The following is a 22208-nucleotide window of genomic DNA, read 5'->3' on the forward strand; positions in this document are numbered from 1 at the left end:
AACTTGCATAATGTTATTGAGGTTTTTTTTTAGGTTATTATAAACTGGGCCTTCATGATCAAAACTAGTTGGCAATTAACTTAGTTGAGATAAATCAAGTATGTCTCAAAGACTTCTTCTGCTCAAATAAATATGAGAAAGAAAAAACATACCCTTTCTTCACTCTGGCAAAATCAAATGCCATCTGTCTGTAAGAGAAAGCCTTTTCATTCAAATATCTACTATAGCGCCTTATGAAGGTAGACATATCATAACCTGGGGAGAGGGGCAGAGGAGATAAAACTAATTAATAAAATACCTTCAACTGTGCTTTGCTAGCTCCAATTTTTTTTTAAACTCCTCAAATATAAATAATTCTAAGATGAGGTCAATAAGTGTACCAGACAGGCCTCATTTAAAATCCTACTTCAGGCAAAAATACTTTTGGCATGAGACATTCCAAGACTATTCAATTTAGATATGCTACCATCTTTGTACAGAATGCCTTTTCTGATTTTTCCTTGCATTTTTGTTCACTGTTGCAGATTTAATACATGTAGCTATCTGAGAACTATCCACGTGCTTGGTGTGCTTGCCTTATACATTAAGTGACAACCAGTAAATATGCTGAATGAACAAATGACTGCAGTACAAATTCTATTACTTTACAAAAAAACATTTAAAACTGGGTTATTTTTCATTGGCAAAGTACTTTTTCATTTCATTGTCTCTTACACCTTCATTAACAAACAATTGTGGATCTAACATACCCACTGTTACTTTTTAAGGTAAACACTGAAAAAGACAAGAAATAGAATTAATGTATAATTCATATGCTGAGTTGCATAACAATTAAGTATTTTAAAGCTAATATAAAGTAACTATATAGTTAGGTTTACATTTTTTTCCCTTTTATATCCAATGGAGCTATCAGTTAACACGGATTTTTAATTAATAACCTCACTTCAAAAATCAAAAAATTCTGCATCAAAAACATTAGCAAGAAAATTGTAAAACATAATATTCTCACCATGGGATCCACTTTTGTCCAAAAAATTACTGAGATTGAACAGTGTATTTCTAGAGGCCAAATACTGAATAAATCTCTGAAAAACAAAAGTCAGAACTAAACATCAATATTCTGAAATCACTACTTTAAACAAGTTCTGATACTAAAGACAATTTTCTAAAAACATAAATTCTCATTGTGCTCTTTTTTACTCAGTATAAAGTTTCCTAGTCTGCGGGCTTTCTCTGAGGGGGAATAAAAACTGATCAGACCCACTGAAATCGAATTAAATTGTGTGATCTTTCATTTCTGTATATAACAGAAACACTGCAATTTAATAGGATTCGGTAGGTATCCCATATAAAATGGCTAATTTTTAGTTTAGTCAATATTTTCCAAAATTAAACATTTTTATGAAAGCAATTTTCACACAGAGGCACAAAGAATTACTTCCCAATGGGAAAATAATCTTGTTGTTCCTTTCTCCTAATATTTTTGTCCATTAATACATTTACATGGTATATACAGATTTAACACTTTGATATCCCTAACAAAATGTCTGACAACATATTTCTGAAAAACAGCTAAACAGTAGATTAAAATTGTACTCCAGATGACTCTGAACCATATACTTCCTCTTATTTTTCTCCTAATTAGTGAAAGCTTAAGAAACTTAAGTCATCACCAGCCTCCCTCCCCTGCCAGAAAAAGAAAAGTTAGGTCTACATGGCTTACCTCATTTCCATGCACCATGAGATGATGCGTAGTGACTAAAGCTTTAAATACAACCACCCAGCTACTGTTTGTTGCCCGCTCAAAGAGCGTGTCCGCCATCTGAGGAATATTAACATTGGTCTCATTGGTAGCCTGGATCAAATCTATGGAAATAGAAGATTTCAGTCAATGACACTAATGATTGCATTAAAAAATTTCATTTCAAATTTTAAACATTTAAACCTGTTGAGTTTATGAGTCCAAAATTGCACTGACAACAGCTAAAAAGATTTTCAAAAATTAAATGTCAGAGAGATTGGTTCAAGATGGTGGAGCAGAAGGATGTGCTCTCACTCCCTCTTGCGAGAGCATGGGAATCAAAACTAACTGCTGAACAATCATCGACAGGAAGACACTGGAACTCACCAAAAAAGATACCCCACATCCAAAGGCAAAGGAGAAGCCACAATGAGACGGTAGGAGGGGCGCAATCACAATAAAATCAAATCCCATAACTGCTGGGTGGGTGACTCACAAACTGGAGAACACTTATATCACAGAAGTCCACCCACTGGAATGAACGTTCTGACCCCACGTCGGGCTTCCCAACCTGGGGGTCTGGCAACGGGAGGAGGAATTCCTAGAGAACCAAGACTTTGAAGGCTAGCGGGATTGCACTGCAGGACTTTGACAGGACTGGGGGAAACAGAGACTCCACTCTTAGAGGGCACACACAAAGTAGTGTGCGCATCGGGACCCAGGGCGATGGAGCAGTGACCCTATAAGAGACTGAAACAGACCTACCTGCTAGTGTTGGAGGGTCTCCTGCAGAGGCAGGGGGCAGCTGTGGATCACCAAGGGACAAGGACACTGGCAGCAGAAGTTCTGGGAAGTACTCCTTGGTGTGAGCCCTCCCAGAGTCTGCCATTAGCCCCACCAAAGAGCCCCGGTAGGCTCCAGTGTTGGGTTGCCTCAGGCCAAAAAACCAACAGGGAGGGAACCCAGCCCCACCCATCAGCGGTCAGCAGATTAAAGTTTTACTGAGCTCTGCCCACCAGAGCAACAGCCAGCTCTACCCACCACCAGTCCCTCCCATCAGGAAACTTGCACAAGCCTCTCAGATAGCCTTATCCACCAGAGGGCAGACAGCAGAAGCAAGAAGAACTACAGTCCTGCAGCCTGTGGAACAAAAACCACATTCACAGAAAGACAGACAAGATGAAAAGGCAGAGGGCTATGTACCAGATGAAGGAACAAGAAAAATTTCCAAAAAACAACTAAATGAAGTGGAGATAGGCAACCTTCCAGAAAAAGAATTCAGAATAATGATAGTGAAGATGATTCAGGACCTCGGAAAAAGAATGGAGGCAAAGATCGAGAAGATGTAAGAAATGTTTAACAAAGACCTAGAAAAATTAAAAAATAAACAAAAAGAGATGAACAATACAATAACTGAAATTAAAAATACACTAGAAGGAATCCAGAGCAGAATAACTGAGGCAGAAGAATGGATAAGTGACCTGGAAGACAGAATGGTGGAATTCACTGCTGCAGAAGAGAATAAAGAAAAAAGAATGAAAAGAAATGAAGACAGCCTAAGAGACCTCTGGGACAACAATAAACAAAACAACATTCACATTATAGAGGTCCCAGAAGGAGAAGAGAGAGAGAAAGGACCAGAGAAAATATTTGAAGAGATTAGAGTTGAAAACTTCCTTAACATGGGAAAGGAAATAGCCACCCAAGTCCAGGAAGTGCAGAAAGTCCCATACAGGAAAAACCTAGGTGGAAACATGCCGAGACACATAGTAATCAAATTGGCAAAAATTAAAGACAAAGAAAAATTACTGAGAGCAACAAGGGAAACATGACAAATAACATACAAGGGAATCCCCATAAGGTTAACAGCTGATTTCTCAGCAGAAACTCTACAAGCCAGAAGGGAGTGGCATGATATATTTAAAGTGATGAAAGGGAAGAAACTACAACCAAGATTACTCTACCCAGAAAGGATATCATTCAGATTCAATGCAGAAATCAAAAGCTTTACAGACAAGCAAAAGCTAAGAGAATTCAGCACCACCAAACCAGCTCTACAACAAATGCTAAAGGAACTTCTCTAAGCGGGAAACACAAGAGAAGAAAAGGACCTACAAAAGCAAACCCAAAACAATTAAGAAAATGGTAATAGGAACATACATATCGATAATAACCCTGAATGTAAATGGATTAAATACCCCAACCAAAAGACACAGACTGGCTAAACAGATAGAAAAACAAGACCCATATATATGATATCTACAAGAGACCCACTTCAGACCTAGGGACACATACAGAGTGAAACGGAGGGGCTGGAAAAAGATATTCCATGCAATTGGAAATCAAAAGAAAGCTGGAGTAGCAATACTTATATCAGATAAAATAGACTTTAAAATAAAGAATGTTACAAGACACAAGGAAGGACACTACATAATGATCAATGATATAACAATTATAAATATATATGCACCCAAAATAGTAGCACTTCCACACATAAGGTTACTGCTAACAGCTATAAAAGAGGAAATCGACAGTAACACAATAATAGTGGGGGACTTTAACACCTCACTTACACCAATGGACAGATCATCCAAACAGAAAATTAATACGGAAACACAAGCTTTAAATGACACAACAGACCAGATAGATTTAATTCATATTTATGGGACATTCCATCTAAAAACAGCAGATTACATTTTCTTCTCAAGTGTGCACGGAACAGTCTCCAGGACAGATCACATCTTGGGTCCCAAATGAATCCTCAGTAAATTTAAGAAAACTGAAATCATATCAAGCATCTCTTCTGACCACAACACTATGAGACTAGAAATCAATTACAGGGAAAAAAATGTAAAAAACACAAACACATGGAGGCTAAACAATATGTTACTAAATAACCAAGAGATCAGTGAAGAAATCAAAGAGGAAATAAAAAAATACCTAGAGACAAATGACAATGACAACACGATGATCCAAAACCTATGGGATGCAGCAAAAGCAATTCTAAGAGGGAAGTTTATAGCAATACAAGCCTGCCTCAAGAAACAAGAAAAATCTCAAATAAACAATTTAACCTTACACCTAAAGGAACTAGAGAAAGAAGAACAAACAAAACCCAAAGTTAGCAGAAGGAAAGAAATCATAAAGATCAGAGCAGAAATAAAAGAAATAGAAACAAAGAAAACAGTAGTAAAGATCAATAAAACTAAAAGCTGGTTCTTCGAGAAGATAAACAAAATTGATAAGCCATTAGCCAGACTCATCAAGAAAAAGAGGGAGAGGACTGAAATCAATAAAATTAGAAATGAAAAAGGAGAAGTAACAACAGACACCGCAGAAATACAAAGCATCTTAAGAGACTACGACAAGCAACTCTATGCAAATAAAATGGACAACCTGGAAGAAATGGACACATTCTTAGAAAGTTATAACCTTCCAAGACTGAACCAGGAAGAAATAGAAAATATGAACAGACCAATCACAAGTAATGAAATTGAAACTGTGATTAAAAATCTGCCAACAAACAAAAGTCCAGGACCAGATGCCTTCACAGGTGAATTCTATCAAATATTCAGAGAAGCACTAACACCCATCCTTCTGAAAGTCTTCCAAACAACTGCAGAGGAAGGAACACTCCCAAACTCATTCTATGAGGTCACCATCACCCTGATACCGAAACCAGACAAAGATACTACAGAAAAAGAAAATTAGAGACCAATATCACTCATGAATATAGAGGCAAAAATCCTCAACAAAATACTAGCAAACAGAATCCAACAACACATTAAAAGGATCATACACCATGATCAAGTGGGATTTATCCCAGGGATGCAAGGATTCTTCAATATATGCAAATCAATGTGACACACCATATTAACAAACTGAAGATGAAAAACCATATGATCATCTAAATAGAGGCAGAAAAAGCTTTTGACAAAAGTCAACACCCGTTTATGATAAAAACTCTCCAGAAAGTGGGTGTAGAGGGAATCTACCTCAACATGATAAAGGCCATATACGACAAACTCACAGCAAACATCATTCTCAATGGTGAAAAACCAAAACCATTTCCTCTAAGATCAGGAAAAAGACAAGGATGTCCACTCTCACCACTATTATTCAACATAGTTTTGTAAGTCCTAGCCACGGCAATCAGAGAAGAAAAAGAAATAAAAGGAATACAAATTGGAAAAGAAGAAGTAAAACTGTCACTGTTTGCAGATGACATGATACTATACATTGAGAATCCTAAAGATGCCACCAGAAAACTACTAAAGCTAATCAATGAATTTGGCAAAGTTGCATGATACAAAATTAATGCACAGAAATCTCTTGCATTCCTATACACTAATGATAAAAAATCTGACAGAGAAATTAAGGAAACACTCCCATTTATCATGGCAACAAAAGAATAAAATACCTAGGAATAAACCTACCTAGGGAGACAAAAGACAAAAGTTTTCTGTATGCAGAAAACTATAAGACACTGATGAAAGAAATTAAAGATGATACCAACAGATGGAGATATATACTATGTCCTTGGATTGGAAGAATCAATATTGTGAAAATGACTATACTACCCAAAGCAATCTACAGATTCAATGCAATCCCTATCAAATTACCAATGGCATTTTTTACGGAACTAGAACAAAAAATCTTAAAATTTGTATGGCGACACAAAAGACCCCGAATAGCCAAAGCAGACTTGAGGGAAAAAAAATGGAGCTGGAGGAATCAGGCTCCCTGGCTTCAGACTATACTACAAAGCTACAGTAATTAGACAATATGGTACTGGCACAAAAACAGAAATATAGATCAATGGAACAGGATAGAAAGCCCAGAGATAAACCCACACGCCTATGGTCAACTTATCTATGACAAAAGAGGCAAGGATATACAATGTAGAAAAGACAGCCTCTTCAGTAAGTGGTGCTGGGAAAACTGGATAGCTACATGTAAAAGAATGAAATTAGAACACTCCCTAACACCATACACAAAAATAAACTCAAAATGGATTAAAGACCTAAATGTAAGACCGGACACTATAAAACTCTTAGAGGAAAAGAAAGGAAGAACACTCTCTGACATAAATCACAGCAAGATCTTTTTTGACCTACCTCCTAGAGTAATGGAAATAAAAACAAAAATAAACAAATGGGACCTAATTAAACTTCAAAGCTTTTGCACAGCAAAGGAAACCATAAACAAGACCAAAAGACAACCCTCAGAATGGGAGAAAATATTTGCAAATGAAGCAACTGACAAAGGATTAATCTCCAAAATTTACAAGCAGCTCATGCAGCTCAATAACCAAAAAACAAACAACCCAATCCAAAAATGGGCAGAAGACCTAAATAGACATTTCTCCAAAGAAGATATACAGAATGCCAACAAACACGTGAAAGAATGCTCAACATCATTAATCATTAGAGAAATGCAAATCAAAACTACAATGAGATATCATCTCACACCAGTCAGAATGGCCATCATCAAAAAATCTAGAAACAAATAAATGCTGGAGAGGGTGTGGAGAAAAGGGAACACTCTTGCACTGCTGGTGGGAATGTGAATTGGTTCAGCCACTATGGAGAACAGTATGGAGATTCCTTAAAAAACTACAAATAGAATTACCATATGACCCAGCAATCCCACTACTGGGCATATACCCTGAGAAAACCAAAATTCAAAAAGAGTCATGTACCAGAATGTTCATTGCAGCTCTATTTACAATAGCCCGGAGATGGAAGCAACCTAAGTGCCCATCATTGGATGAATGGATAAAGAAGATGTGGCACATATATACAATGGAATATTACTCAGCCTTAAAAAGAAACGAAATCGAGCTATTTGTAATGAGATGGATAGAACTAGAGTCTGTCATACAGAGTGAAGTAAGTCAGAAAGAAAAAGACAAATACCGTATGCTAACACATATATATATAATTTAAGGGAAAAAAATGTCATGAAGAACCTAGGGGTAAGACAGGAATAAAGACGCAGACCTACTGGAGAACAGACTTGAGGATATGGGGAGGGGGAAGGGTGAGCTTTGATAGGGCGAGAGAGAGTCATGGACATATACACACTAACAAACGTAGTAAGGTAGATAGCTAGTGGGAAGCAGCCGCATGGCACAGGGATATTAGCTCGGTGCTTTGTGACAGCCTGGAGGGGTGGGATAGGGAGAGTGGGAGGGAGGGAGATGCAAGAGGGAAGACATATGGGAACATATGTATATGTATGTATAACTGATTCACTTTGTTATAAAGCAGAAACTAACACACCATTGTAAAGCAATTATACCCCAATAAAGATGTTAAAAAAAAATAAAAAAAATAAACAAATGGGACCTAATGAAACTTAAAAGCTTTTGCAAAGCAAAGGAAACTACAAACAAGATGAAAAGACAACTCTCAGAATGGGAGAAAATATTTGCAAACGAATCAACAGACAAAGGATTCATCTCCAAAATATATAAACAGCTCATGCAGCTCAATATTAAAAAAACAAACAACCCAATCCATAAATGGGGAGATGACCTACATAGACATTTCTCCAAAGAAGACATACAGATGGCCAAGAAGCACATGAAAAGCTGCTCAACATCACTAATTATTAGAGAAATGCAAATCAAAAGTACAATGAGGTATCACCTCACAGCAGTTAGAATGGGCATCATCAGAAAATCTACTAAAAACAAATGCTGGAGAGGGTGTGGAGAAAAGGGAACCCTCTTGCACTGTTGGTGGGAATGTAAATTGATACAGCCACTATGGAGAACAGTATGGAGGTTCCTTAAAAAACTAAAACTAAAATTACCATATGACCCAGCAATCCCATTACTGGGCATATACCCAGAGAAAACTATAATTAAAAAAGACACATGCACCCCAATGTTCACTGCAGTACTATTTACAATAGCCAGGTCACGGAAGCAAGCTAAATGCCCATAGACAGACGAATGGATAAAGAAGATGTGGTACATATATACAATGGAATATTATTCAGCCATAAAGAGGAATGAAATTGGGTCATTTGTAGAGACGGGGATGAATCTAGAGACTGTCATACAGAGTGAAGTAAGCCAGAAAGAGGAAAACAAATATCGTATATTTGTGGAACGCATATATGTGGAACCTAGAAAAATGGTACAGATGAACGGGTTTGCAGGGCAGAAACTGAGACACAGACGTAGAGAACAAACGTATGGACACCAAGAGGGGGAAAGTGGCAGGGTGGTGGTGGTGGTGCTGTGATGAATTGGGAGATTGGGATGGGCATGTATACACTGATGTGTATAAAATTGTTGACTAATAAGAACCTGCTGTATAAAAAAATAAATGAAATAAAATTCAAAAAAAATAAATATCTTGCCTTCAAAGAAAAGTAAATGTCATATTTTCACACATGGACATATAAATACGTTTACCCAATGTACTTATTTTTTCTTGGGCTTATTTTTTCTATTGAATTCTCTTCTGTATCCTCTTCTGAATTTTATCCGTTTTCTGGTACCACTGTCATTTTTTAAAATTACAAACTCCCAGGAAAGCTAAACTTTATGTTAATCTTTTTTGTTATCACTCCTAGCACAATGTCTCAAACATGTGGACACTTATTCTATACACCAGTGGTCCCCAACCTTTCTGGCACCAGGGACCGATTTCATACAAGACAATTTTTCCACGGACTGGGCAGGGGGGTGGTTTCAGGATGATTCAAGCACATTACATTTATTGTGCACTTTATTTCTATTATTATTACATTGTAATATATAGTGAAATAATTATACAACTCACCATAATGCAGCATCAGTGGGAGCCCTGAGCTTGTTTTCACTTGCCACTCACTGATAGGGTTTTGATATGAGTCTGCAAGCAATTGATTTATTATGGTCTCTGTGCAGTCAAACCTCTCTCTAATGATAATCTGTATTTGCAGCCGCTCCCCAGCGCTAGCATCACCTCCGCTCCACCTCAGATCATCAGGCATTAGATTCTCATAAGGAGCGGACAACCTAGATCCCTCGCATGTGCAGTTCACAGTAGGGTTCGAGCTCCTATGAGAATCTAATGTCGCCGCTGATCTGACAGGAAGCGGAGCTCAGGCAGTAATGTGAGCGATGGGGAGAGGTTGTAAATACAGATGAAGCTTCACTCGCTTGCCTGCCACTCACCTCTTGCTGTGCGGCCCAGGGGGGTTGGGGACTCCTGCTATATACCATCTGAAGGCAATAACATAAGTGTATTTTTTGAAATACTATATCGAAAAGCCTACTTCACTTGGATTTTAATTTTGATGGGAGCTAATAACACACTTGTCATGTAAGTGGCAGAATGAGAGGGAACAGTAAAAGAATTCCACTCTGCTCATCAAAGCTTTCACAGAACATCATGCAGGCGCTAAATTACTATGATCTGACCTGAGTTTATAAGAGAGTAAATCTTTGTAACACATTCACCATCCACATCTACATATTAGCTACTATTCCAGGTGTACCTCAGGGGAAAAAAATGTCTATAGTGTCCAAGAGGGGCTGCCGAGAATTCAGAAAAAGTGAGCACTGTCAAAAAGTTAGCTGAGGCAACCAAAGACCATGTCCTAAGGAACAGAAGCAAAGCCACCCTGGCGCAGTGTGGACTTAAGAAAATTACTTCAACAGACAAGATGACCTTGTCAGGATGAGAAAACTGTGGGAATTCTCTTACAGGCCACATCCGTCCTGCAGAGGACTGCATATGATACCCAGTGTCTAGGAAATCCCATGCAACAAATGCAAAGACAAACCCACCCTGTTCCTTACTTAAAATCCACACTCATTAATCATTAAGCTCCACATTTACTTTATGCATTTGTTTACTGTACAATAAACAGAATTTTAAAAATTGATACTCCATCACTGCTCTTAACTCCAAGATTAAAGGGTATCAATAATTGATCTGAATTATAAATGGACCAAACCAGACTTCTTTCTTACTTTATATTTATTTTAAACTTCCTATCCCCTGAATAGGAAGATGGGAAGTTTAAAATAAATACCTCCCTTTATTGGTATTCTACTCATCCATCAGGAAATCTTTCCTGGTCCCATTTGAATGCAGTCTCACGTGACCTTCCTCTGCTTAAAAACCTGAGGCACTTTATTCTTACCGCCTGTCCACATCAGCTGTGTGTCTGTCATAAATTCCTGCCATACCAAAGCTCTCTGAGGATGGAAACAACCATACCAACGTCTGTTTCCTGGGCAGGGCTTCGGAGAACACTGCGCACAGTAAACATTTGTTGACCAAAATGTACAAGAACCAAAATACTTTACCCAAGATCTAAATAAACAGCTCTTTGACAAAGACAAATCACTAAGCTCTAACACTGTTTTCTGAGGTTATATCAGGGGACTGCTTTATACCTGAAACTCTGTGTCAGTCACAAATTCTTCTATTCCTTTATTTATTGAACTGGTGATATGGAAATGTATTGCTGATCAGAGGAGATGAATACATGTTCAGATAGTAAAGAAATGCCTAGAAGAGTAAAGAGATACAGACTGATAGAACAGGAAGAGCCCAGGTCCAGAGCCTAGGTCAGCCCCCGTCTAGATGTGTTAACTTCAGACAAATCATTTAATATTATATATCTTGGACTCGGGTACTCATCTTTAAAGTGGGAGTAATAATTACTACCTTTCAGGGTTATTATAAGGATTGCAAATGATCTGAACAAAGTAGGCACCCAAAATAAATGTCTGTAAATGCTGTTATCCATGCAGTGCACTGTGAGAGTATGGTGGGGTATTAGGAAAGACTCCATGGGAAGGAAAGAGAGGAGTGGGGCCCTTAAGTCGACTGTGACATGGGAGGGGAGTGAGGACATTTTTAGCAAATATGCCAAGAGTGCAGCTGTAAGAGGTGATGGACGTGTCCCTGGAGAACTGTGGTGGTCTGGGGGCTGGGTATATGTGGGCAGACGGAGGGGAGAAACTTAACTAAAGAGCCAGGGGATGGCCAGTGAGAGATCTCACACCTGGCATTAAAGAGTTTCAACTTCACCCTTTGGACCAAGGGGAGCCCCTGGGAGTCTTTTAGCAGAAAAGTACCAATAAGATTTTGCTTTTACAGGCAACCACATTACCCAGTGACTACTAAATAATATCTGCAAGGTAAGAAGAGGCAGATAAGGAAGAATCACCTTTGCCTGGAAAGATATACTAGAAGACAGGACAAGGGTACATTAGGAAGCCCAGCGATAGCCAGAGAGAGGAAGCTGAACTCACGAAAAGGCAGTGAAGACAGGGAGATAATGAATGTAGCAGAAAGAAATTTAGGAGATACAGCTATGGGGATTTGCAGGTGAGCACATAGATATTAGAGGTGAAGGGAAAAGGAATCTTAAATAATTCCAGATTTCTAGTTTGGGGTCCAGTAAATGCTTTTGACTGAAATAAGGAGGAAAGTGGGTTTCAAAAGAGATATAAACTATTTTAGACATGATACATAGGAAGTAGCTATTGGAGCTCCAAATTGAGATGTCTGATAGGGGACTGGAAGCATGTTCTAAAGCTCAGGAGAAACACTTAGTCTAGATACAACTTTGGGAGTCACCAGCAAAGACATGGGAGCTGAAATCATGAAAGTAGAAGAGGTAACCCATGGATCATACAAAGAACAATGAAAGTTATCTTATTGAAAATAAGAAGCAAAACCAAGAAAGACCAACATTTAAGAAATGAATGGAAGAAAACTGGGTGAAAGAACCATCAGAATGGTAAATAGAAGCCCAGGAAAATTAAATTTTGGAGCGAATTAAGAAGAGAGCTTCAAAAATTTCAAGAAGCAGTCAGGGATCACTGGTATCAAACATTGCAAAAGTCCTAGCAAAGAGAACCCTAAGAACACAATGTACGACTAGGAGACTGCTGCCATGCAAAGGAAATAGAGCCCAAGCACAGACTGGGTGTGAGTGGAGGAGAGGGTCAAAGGAAGGCTTTTATCACTTAAAGATGGGACACGTGTAAGCATGTTTGAGATCAAGAAGGAGAAGTCAAAAAGAGCTGAGTTTGAAAAGAGGGTAGAGATAATTTATGGGACGTTCTCAAGGCAGGATAAACTCTAGAATCCAGGGCTCAGATGCTGAGAATAGCATCAGAGCGGAGGGTTACACAATGAAGAGCAGTAAGCATGGATCCTCTTGACAGATGCTCAAGAGCATCTATCATTCAGATAGAAGCATGATGACAGATATCAATGCTACTGAGAAGCACGTCCTTGGTGAAGCAGTAAGTTATTAATTTTATTAACTCTTAACCTTAATATACTCATCTTTTTAATACTGTATGTCAGGGTTGGCAAACTACAGTTTGCTGTGCAAACCTAGTCCGCTCCCTGTTTTTGTAAATAAAGTTTTATTGGTACACAGTCACATCCATTTGTTTACATATTGTCTAAGGCTGCTTTCACACTGCACTGATGTAGCTGAATCGTTACAACACTCAACTTAAACTCAATTCCGTGGTCCACAATGCCTAACGTATATACTTGTTGACCTCTTACAGAAAATGTTTCCTGTTCTGTCCCTAAATGGGAAGCTGCATAAGGCACTTCTGCTGTCTAACAAATTGCAACGTCTATCTCAAGGAAAAGCAGTCGTGTGCTTGAATTGCAAGCTGAACTAACCACTTTTTCCACAGACCACAGTTTTACTTGAAAGAATGACTGACAGATTTCAAACCATCATGATTCAGACTTGGTATTTAACAGTTATCTCTCGAAAACAAAGAAAGTGAACCTGTCGCTTCAAATAAATGAATGGCATTACTGGCTGCCATTGATAAAACTCAGTCTTTCAAGTAAAAATTAGAATTTCAGAAAACTTATGTCTGCCATGGCAAGCTTGACAGCTTTCTAGCTCTTCGAGACTTTTCTGATAAGATTGTTGGTGATATTAATGAGTATCATTTGTTGATATTATATAATGAAATGTGTCAACATTTGGGAGATGTGAATAACTCACCTGAGCCAATATTTTCCAAACTAGTGCATAATATTACAAATAATGTGATCAGTCCATTCAAAGTACAGATCGACAAATGCCAATAGATTTTAATGCAACAGAGTACAGAAAATTCACTGATGTGGTTTCAGGTTCAACACTGCAACTTCAATTTTAAAAACTATCACTTAGAGAGTTACGGTGTAGTATCAAAGAAGACTACCCACAATTATCTGCAAAGGTTCTCCCTTTTCCAACTGTATATCTGTGTGAGGCCAGATTTTCCTCATACACTTCAATTAAGACGGTATATCCCAGGGCTTCCCTGGTGGCGCAGTGGTTGAGAGTCCGCCTGCCAATGCAGGGGACACGGGTTCGTGCCCCAGTCCGGGAAGATCCCACATGCCGCGGAGCGACTAGGCCCATGAGACATGGCCGCTGAGCCTGCGTGTCCGGAGCCTGTGCTCCGCAACGGAAGAGGCCACAACAGTGAGAGGCCCGCGTACCGCAAAAAAAAAAAAAAAAAAAAGACAGTATATCCCAAAAGATTAAATATTAAAAAAGATATGAGTGTCCAGCTTCGATTGAGCAAGGTATTAGATATAAATATATTAAAAATATAAAACAATACCACTCTTCTCACTTGTTTTTTTGTTTTGGAAAACCATTATTCTCCCTAAAAGTATTAATTGTGTTAACCTGTCAGTATGTTTATTATGGTTATTTAAACATGAAAAATATTTCTAAATGTTAACAGTTTTGATTTCTAATATAAGTAAATATCTAAAGATATAACTCACATAACATAAGCAAAAGCTCTTTTAATTCCTCAATAATTTAAGAGTGCAAAGGCGACCTGAGACCAGTTTGAGAGCTGCTATTCTCGGTCCATTCCAAGAAAGAGAACTGCTATGTTGTAGAGTACGCACATATTTTACATTAGAAGTGTTGTCACATAGTGATTGCACCAATTTATATTCTCACCAGTAGTCTGTATGCATTTATACTGCTCTACTTCTGCATGAAATAAAGGGCTTTCATGTAAAGAACTTCAAAAAATTGAACAAAGACATAAACATGCTGAACAAAACTCTGGAAAATCCTGAGAATCTAAATGCTAAATATTTATCACATTTGAATTCCTTAGAATTCAAAGTCTTAGTTGAACTTGGGAAGACAGAGCTGGTGGCACTCTGGTAGTTTAGAAATAGTTTTACTGAAGTATAATTGAGATTCACAAAACTGCACATATTTAAAGCATACTATTTGATAAGTTTTGACTAACATTATACACCTATAAAGCTATCACCAAAATCAAGATAATGAGCATATCCATCACCCCAAAGGTTTCCTCAATCCCGTTTATAAAATCCTCCTTCCTATCCCTCCCCATCTGCCTCCCTGCTGTCCCTTAGCAACCACCAATTTGTTTTCAGTAAATATACATTAGTTTGTATTTTCTAAATTTTCTGTAAAGAAAATCATACTTTTTTCTTTGGGCAGGGGTGGCAGAGGTCTGGATTCTTTCACTTAGCATAATTATTTTGAAACTCATCAAATTGCTGCATGTATCAACAGTTCATTCCTTTATATAGCTGAGGTATATTGCCTTATATGGACATACCAAAACTGTCTATCCATTCATCTGTTGATGGACATCTGAGGCAACTCCAGTTTTTGGTTATTACAAGTAAAGCTGCTATAAACATTTGTGTACAAGTATCTGTATGGACATATGCTTTAATTTCCCTTGCGTAATTGCCCAGGAGTGAAATGTTTAAGTCATTTGGAAGTAGATATTTAAGAAAGTGGCAAACTATCAATACTTCGAAAATGACTGTATCATGTTACATTCCTACCAGCAGTACATGAGTGTTTCAGTTTACTTATTTTTTACCATACTAACAGGTGTAGCGTGGTATCTCATGATGGTTTTTCTTTACATTTCCCTGATGACTAATGACGTTGAACATGTTTTTCATGTGCTTTTCATTAGTTTACTTGCCATTGGTATATATTCTTTGCCCATTTTTATTGGATTGTTTGTTTTCTTATCACTGAGTGATTCTGGATAAAGTCCTCTCTCAGACACACGATTTGTAAATATTTTCTCCAGTCTGTGGCTTTCTTTTTCATTCCCTTAACAATGTCTTTCAAAGAACAGAAATTATGATTAAGTCCTATTTATCAGGTTTTTGTCTTTCATGGATTATGCTTTCGGTGTCATATTTGAGAAATCTTTGCTTAAGTAAAGGTCACAAATATTTTCTCCTGTGTTTCTTCTAGACGTTTTATAATTTTAGGATTGCACGTTTAGGTCTATAATACATCGTTAGTTTTTATAAATGGTGTGAGGTATGGATATATGATTTTTTTTTTTTGGCAGATGGATATCAAATTGTTCCGGCACCATTTGTTGAAAAAACTATTCTTTCCCCACTGAATTGCCTTTGTACCTTTGTTAAAAATAAATTTTGACCATATATCCTTGGGCCTATTAAAGGACTCTTTATTTTGTTCTACTGATCTATTTGTCCAACTTTATACTAATATCACATTACCTTGATTACTATAAATTTATAATAATTAATTGAAATCAGGTAAAGTTACTCTTCCAACTTTGTTCTTTCCTAAAGTTGTTTTAGCTCTTTTTAGATCCTTTGTATTTCCATATGAGTTTTAGACGGAGCTGATCAATTTTAACAAAAATGTCTGTTGGGATTCTGATTTAGATTATGTTGAATCTATAGATCAATTGAGGCGGAACTGGCATCTTAACGATACTGAATATTCCAATCCATGTACATGGTTTGTCTCTCAATTTATTTAAATCTGCTTTAATTTCCCTTAGCAATGTTTTGCAGTTTTCAGTATACAAGTCTCATACATATTTTGTCAGATGCATTTCTAAGTATTTCATATTCTTTGATATGGTAAATGGTACTATTTTCCATTTCAATTTCTAATAGTTCATTGCCAATATTGAGAAATACAACTTATTCTGTATTATTGACTTTGTATCCTACAGTTTGCTACAGTCACTTAATAGTTCTTCTTGGTAGATTCCATCACATTTTCTGCACAGATGATCATGTGTTCTGTGATAAAAGTCAGTTTTTACTTCTTTTCAATTTCAATACCTTTTCCTTCTTTTTTTTTTTTTTTTTAAACTTGATGGCAATGGCTAGAATCTCCAGTGCAATCTGAACAAAAATGGTAAGAGAAGATATCTCTGTCTTTTTTCCTGGTTTTAGAGGGAAAGCATTCAGCCTTTTACTAGTAAGTATAATGTTAGCTGTAGGTTTTTCATAGATCTACTATGACAGGTTAAGAAAGTTCCCTTCTATTCCTAGTTTGCTGAGATTTTTTTCTCATGAATAAATATTGGACTTTGTCAAATACTGATCATAATCACTTTTCCTTTTCAGTCTGTTATTATGGAGAATTACATTGACTGATTTTCAAATGTTAAACCAAGTTTGCATTCCTGGGATAAACCCCTTTGGTCATGATATTTTATCATGGATTTGATTTGCTAAAATTTTTATTTTTGGCTGTGTTGTGTCTTCACTGCTGTGTGCGGGCTTTCTCTAGCTGCAGCGAATGGGGGCTACTCTTCATTGTGGTGCACGGGCTTCTCATTGTGGTGGCTTCTCTTGTTGCGGAGCATGGGCTCTAGGCACGTGGGCTTCAGTAGTTGTGGCATGCGGGCTCAGTAGTTGTGGCTCGTGGGCTATAGAGCGCAGGCTCAATAGTTGTGGCACACAGGCTTAGTTGCTCCACGGCATGTGGGATCTTCCCAGACCAGGGATCGAACCCATATCCCCTGCACTGGCTGGCAGATTCCTAACCACTGTGCCACAGGGAAGTTCAGAATCTTTACATCTATGTTCATGGGGGATATTGGTCTATAGCTTTTCTTTTCTTGTAACATCTTTGGTAATGCTGTCTTCATGGAATAAGCAGAGAAGTGTTCTCTCGTTTTCAATTTTCTGGAAGAGTCTGTGTATTCTTCTAGAAAGAGTTTGGGATTGTTTCTTTTATAGACAGAATTCACCAATTAAGTCATCTTGGCCTGGAGTTTTCTTTGCTAGGTTTTTAACCATAAACTCAATTTCTTTAATAGATACAGGGTTTTTCAGGTTTTAAATTTATTTTTGAATGAGCCTGGGTAGTTTGTGCCTTTAACAGATTTATCATTTTCATGTAAGTTGTTGAATTTATTGGCATCAACTCATTAGCAGTATCCCCTTATTGACCTTTTAACCGCTACAGAATCAGTAGTGACGTTACCCCCTCTCTTAATTACCTGATACTGGTCATTTACATCTTTCTTCTTTTCTGATCAGCCTGGGTAAAGGCATTTAACTGTGTCAATGTTCTCAAAGAACCAGCTCCACCCTCCACCATTCAGGAGACCACTAGGATCCAGCTGGGGTCCAGCACCCTGTGCTATGGCACGGAGACCCTCTCATGGCAATGAGCTTCGACAGTCCTAGAGTTAGCCTTGTTTATTCCCCGTCTCTCAGGCGTCACTGCCATTTATTGCCTAACGTCCAACATATTGAAAAGAGTTACTTCATATGCTTTGTCCAGTTTCTCAGCTGTTGCAGGCAGGAGGGTAAATACAGACCCTGCTACTCTATCTTGTCACAAAGTAAGTCTCTATTTTCAGTAGTTTTAAGCTATTAAAAATGTCTTAGAAAAATCTCTCTGAGGCAAGATAATACAATCAAGAGAATAAAAGAAATAAATGGGAGTCGGGAAAAATTTTGAACTTTTAGGAGTTGTAAATAATTGTTCACTAAGACAAGAAAATAGCAACAAACCTGAATGGCTCTCAAATTTGTGATCACCTGCTTCTTGTTCCATGACTACGGGAGACTCTCATCTACCTGAGCCACGTGAAAAGGTAGCCACGTGACAGGCCCTCGTTACCTCTTGCTTGGACTGCTCTTTAGCCTTTTCTCTGGATCACCTCCAGCCCAACTAGATATATTTGTGGAAAAATAATTGCTTAAGTGTACCCTTCTGGTTATAGCAGTCACCTGCTCAAACCCCACTGGATCCTCTTGCTGTCCACTGAATTAAGTAAATACCTCAACCCTGACTATAAGGTCTTTCATTAGAAGGCTCAGCTACCTTCCTAATTTTTTTCTCTGCTACAAATTGTGCACCAACTATATAGCACTGAAGCCTTTCATGCTGTTCTCATTGCTTACAATGTCTCTGCCCTCACCCTACTGAGATCTCATCTCTCAAGGCCAATCTCAAATACTATTACCTCTGTGAGATCTTTTCTGACACTGCCCTCAAGGGGAAGAGAGACCTCATTTTCCTTTCCATGCAGAGTAGGCCAGAGGGCACTGGACCTGGGGTCAGAGATGCAGTTCACAACCTGACTCGGCTGTTTATGGACAAGTTAATTTGACTACTCTGTGGCTCTGTTTTTTTCACCTAGAAATGAGGATAATATGAACTATCTTATAGGACAGACACTGTCATTTGTGCTAATCCTTACTTTTACACATCTCTATTGTAGTCTGTAGTACCTGGAATTGTAATTGCTTGATTACATAGGTCTCTGCCCCATTGGAGCTCAAGGTCCAATAGATAGGAATGAGGCCATCTCCATATCTTTGGATCCTTTGTACATAACACAGGCCCTGACATACAAAAGAAACTTAGTAAATGAGATGGCCATGACTGGCTTAGAATTATCTGCCTCAACTTAAGATACTTTCATGATAAAATTGATAGGTATTAGAGGCTATTTCTTTCTGTAACTCCTACTGGACATAACTGAATCACCAAATTAAAAAGGAAGAGTTACTTTTTATTTCATTGTTACATGTACTTTTATCAGCAGCCTACATTTAGAAAGGCATCTTCTATTCCATTTAAAAATTTCTCCCTAAGAGCTGGACAGCTACATATAAATCAATGAAATTAGAACACTCCCTCACATCCATACTAAAAAAACAAAAAACAAACAAACAAACAAAAACTCAAAATGGTTTAAAGACCTAAACATAAGAGTACACCATAAAACTCTTAGAAGAGAACATAGGCAAAACATTTTCAGACATAAATCGTAGTGATATTTTCTTAGGTCAATGAAATTTGCCTTCATTGCAAGGTAAATGAAATAAAAGCAAAAATAAACAAGTGAGACCTAATCAAACTGAAAAGCTTTTGCACAGCAAAGGAAACCATCAACAAAACGAAAAGATAACCTACAGAATGGGGGAAAATATTTGCAAACAATGTGACCAACAAGGGGTTAGTATCCAAAACATACAAACAGCTCCTATAGCTCCATATCAAAAAAATAAACAACCCAATAAAAAAATGGGCCAAAGACCTAAATAGACATTTTTCCAAAGAAGACATATAGATGACCAAAAGTCACATGAAAAGATGCTCAACATCTTTCATTATCAGAGAAAGGCAAATCAAAACCACAATGAGGTATCACGTCCCACTGGTCAGAACGGCCATCATCAAAAAGTCTACAATTAATGAATGTTGGAGAGGGTGTGGAGGAAAGAGAGCCCTTGTACACTGTCAGTGGGAATGTAAACTGATGCAACCATTATGGAAAACAGAATGGAGGTTCCTTAAAAACTAAAAGTAGAGCTACCACATGATCCAGCAATCCCACTCCTGGGTATATTATCTGGAAAAAACAAAAAATCTAATTTGAAAAGATACATGAACCTCAAGAGCAGCACTACTTACAACAGCCAAGACATGGAAGCAACCCAAGTGCCCATCAACAGATGACTGGCTTAAGAAGATGTGGTACATATATACAGTGGAATATTACTCAGCCATAAAAAAGAATGAAATATTTCCATTTGCAGCAACATGGATGGACCTAGAGAATATTATACTGAGTGAAGTAAGTCAGACAGAAACAGACAAATATTATGTGGTATTACTTATATGTGAAATCTAAAAACAGTACAAATGAATCTATATACAAAACAGAAACAGATTAGCAGACATAGAAAACAAACTTGTGGTTACCAAAGGGGAGAGCGAGGGAGGGTGGGAGGGACAAATTAGGAGTATGGGGTTAACAGATAAGAACTACTATACATAAAATAGATAAGCAACAAGGATTTACTGTATAGCACAGGGAATTATATTCAGTATCTTGTAATAACCTATAATGGAATATAATCTGATAAAAATAACAATTGCTTTGCTATACACCTGAAACTAATACAATATTGTAAAGTATAGGTAAATCACCTATACTTCAATTTTTTAAAAAATCTCTTCCTAAGTTCAATTACATGATTCTGTCAAGCTCCACTAAGAAAGCAATTTTCCTTCGACTGAATGCCAGAAAGGGGTACAAAGATTGGTCATTATTTTATCTTACAATCATCTAAACTTGAGCCCCCAAAAAGAAAATGAGACGTTATAGACCAAAGTCCAGTGACACACTAATATGCAGGTTTTAAGAGTTGCTGATACGTCATAACATCTCAGAGTATTTGCCACGGGAACTGATACACATGAAAATTTATTAACTATAGTTCTTCTAAATTTGTATCTTTTATCTTTCTTCCTCTCTCCCTTCCTTCCTGCTAGTTAACAACATCAGAGAGCTCAAACATTTGTAAACAGAAACTAATCCTTCCAGTTTGGGCAATGCAGAAAGGTAATGATGCAGATGGTTCAGAAGCTCCTCTTCTTGGGTTCAGTATGAATGGCAGACATGAATGGGTGCCACACCAATAGCTAGTTCCTTCTCTCTTCTTCTATACCAGCAGAATCCACACGCCCACCTCGCCCATCAGAAAGACTACAAATGCCAGATACATGCCATCCCTGCTTCCCCTGTAGTTAGCCGTGGACACAGAAGTGGCAGTCTGCTGGATCACCTGGGAAAACGTTTCCCTTTGGAATGAGCAGAGCTGTACAATTAGCAGAGTGGAAACAAGTCTCCTCCCTTTCAGTGGACGTAGTTGTGTATGCCTGTGACATCATGGTCACCGCGACACAGAAGTACAGGCTTCACCAACAAGCTGAAGACAGCAAGGGGAACTATGGATAGCATCTGGTTCAGTGGTGATGCTGCTGAGCTCCTAATCAAACCCAGGAACTGGCTCCTCTCCAGACTTCTTGTTAAGGAAGATGGTAAATAATCTTGTCAATTCCTTTCTTAGGGTATTGTTACTTGCAGCTGAAAGCAACCTAAGTGATACAACCTACACAGAACATAACACAACAAAAGGAACCAGGCCCATGACTTCTCCAGTGCCTTCCAGCTCTAACATCCTTTGAGCATCTCACTCACCGCTCCTCAAAACCATGTTGCTTCTGAGCTTTTACAGTGTTCAACAATCCCTTAATGCCTTCCCTTGAGAGGTAAGCACTTTTTGCATAGAAGTTGTTTCAGGTGAGCTGGTTACAGGAACTAGGATAGAGGGTACAACTGAAAGAATTATATATCGGGAAGGAGAAA

The 22208-nt window shown here is 37.9% G+C and overlaps 1 protein-coding gene across 1 annotated transcript in view; it reads right to left on the reverse strand.

The window, feature by feature from the left end:
* Window positions 1-22208, reverse strand: part of SNAP91 (synaptosome associated protein 91) — a 156160-nt gene that overhangs the window by 101024 nt on the left and 32928 nt on the right. The window contains exons 2-4 of the mRNA XM_089906135.1: window positions 1724-1866; window positions 1010-1085; window positions 153-255 (exon numbers count right to left, since the gene is read on the reverse strand). Of these exons, the coding sequence (XP_089762261.1) occupies window positions 153-255; window positions 1010-1085; window positions 1724-1866 (322 nt within the window). The remainder of the gene's footprint in view (window positions 1-152; window positions 256-1009; window positions 1086-1723; window positions 1867-22208) is intronic.

This window comes from Delphinapterus leucas, unplaced genomic scaffold, assembly GCF_059928025.1.
Source record: "Delphinapterus leucas isolate spDelLeu-1000000601 "Yukka" unplaced genomic scaffold, BTC_Dleu_Yukka2 spDelLeu_asBTCV2_sq72, whole genome shotgun sequence".
Lineage (NCBI taxonomy): Eukaryota > Metazoa > Chordata > Mammalia > Artiodactyla > Monodontidae > Delphinapterus > Delphinapterus leucas.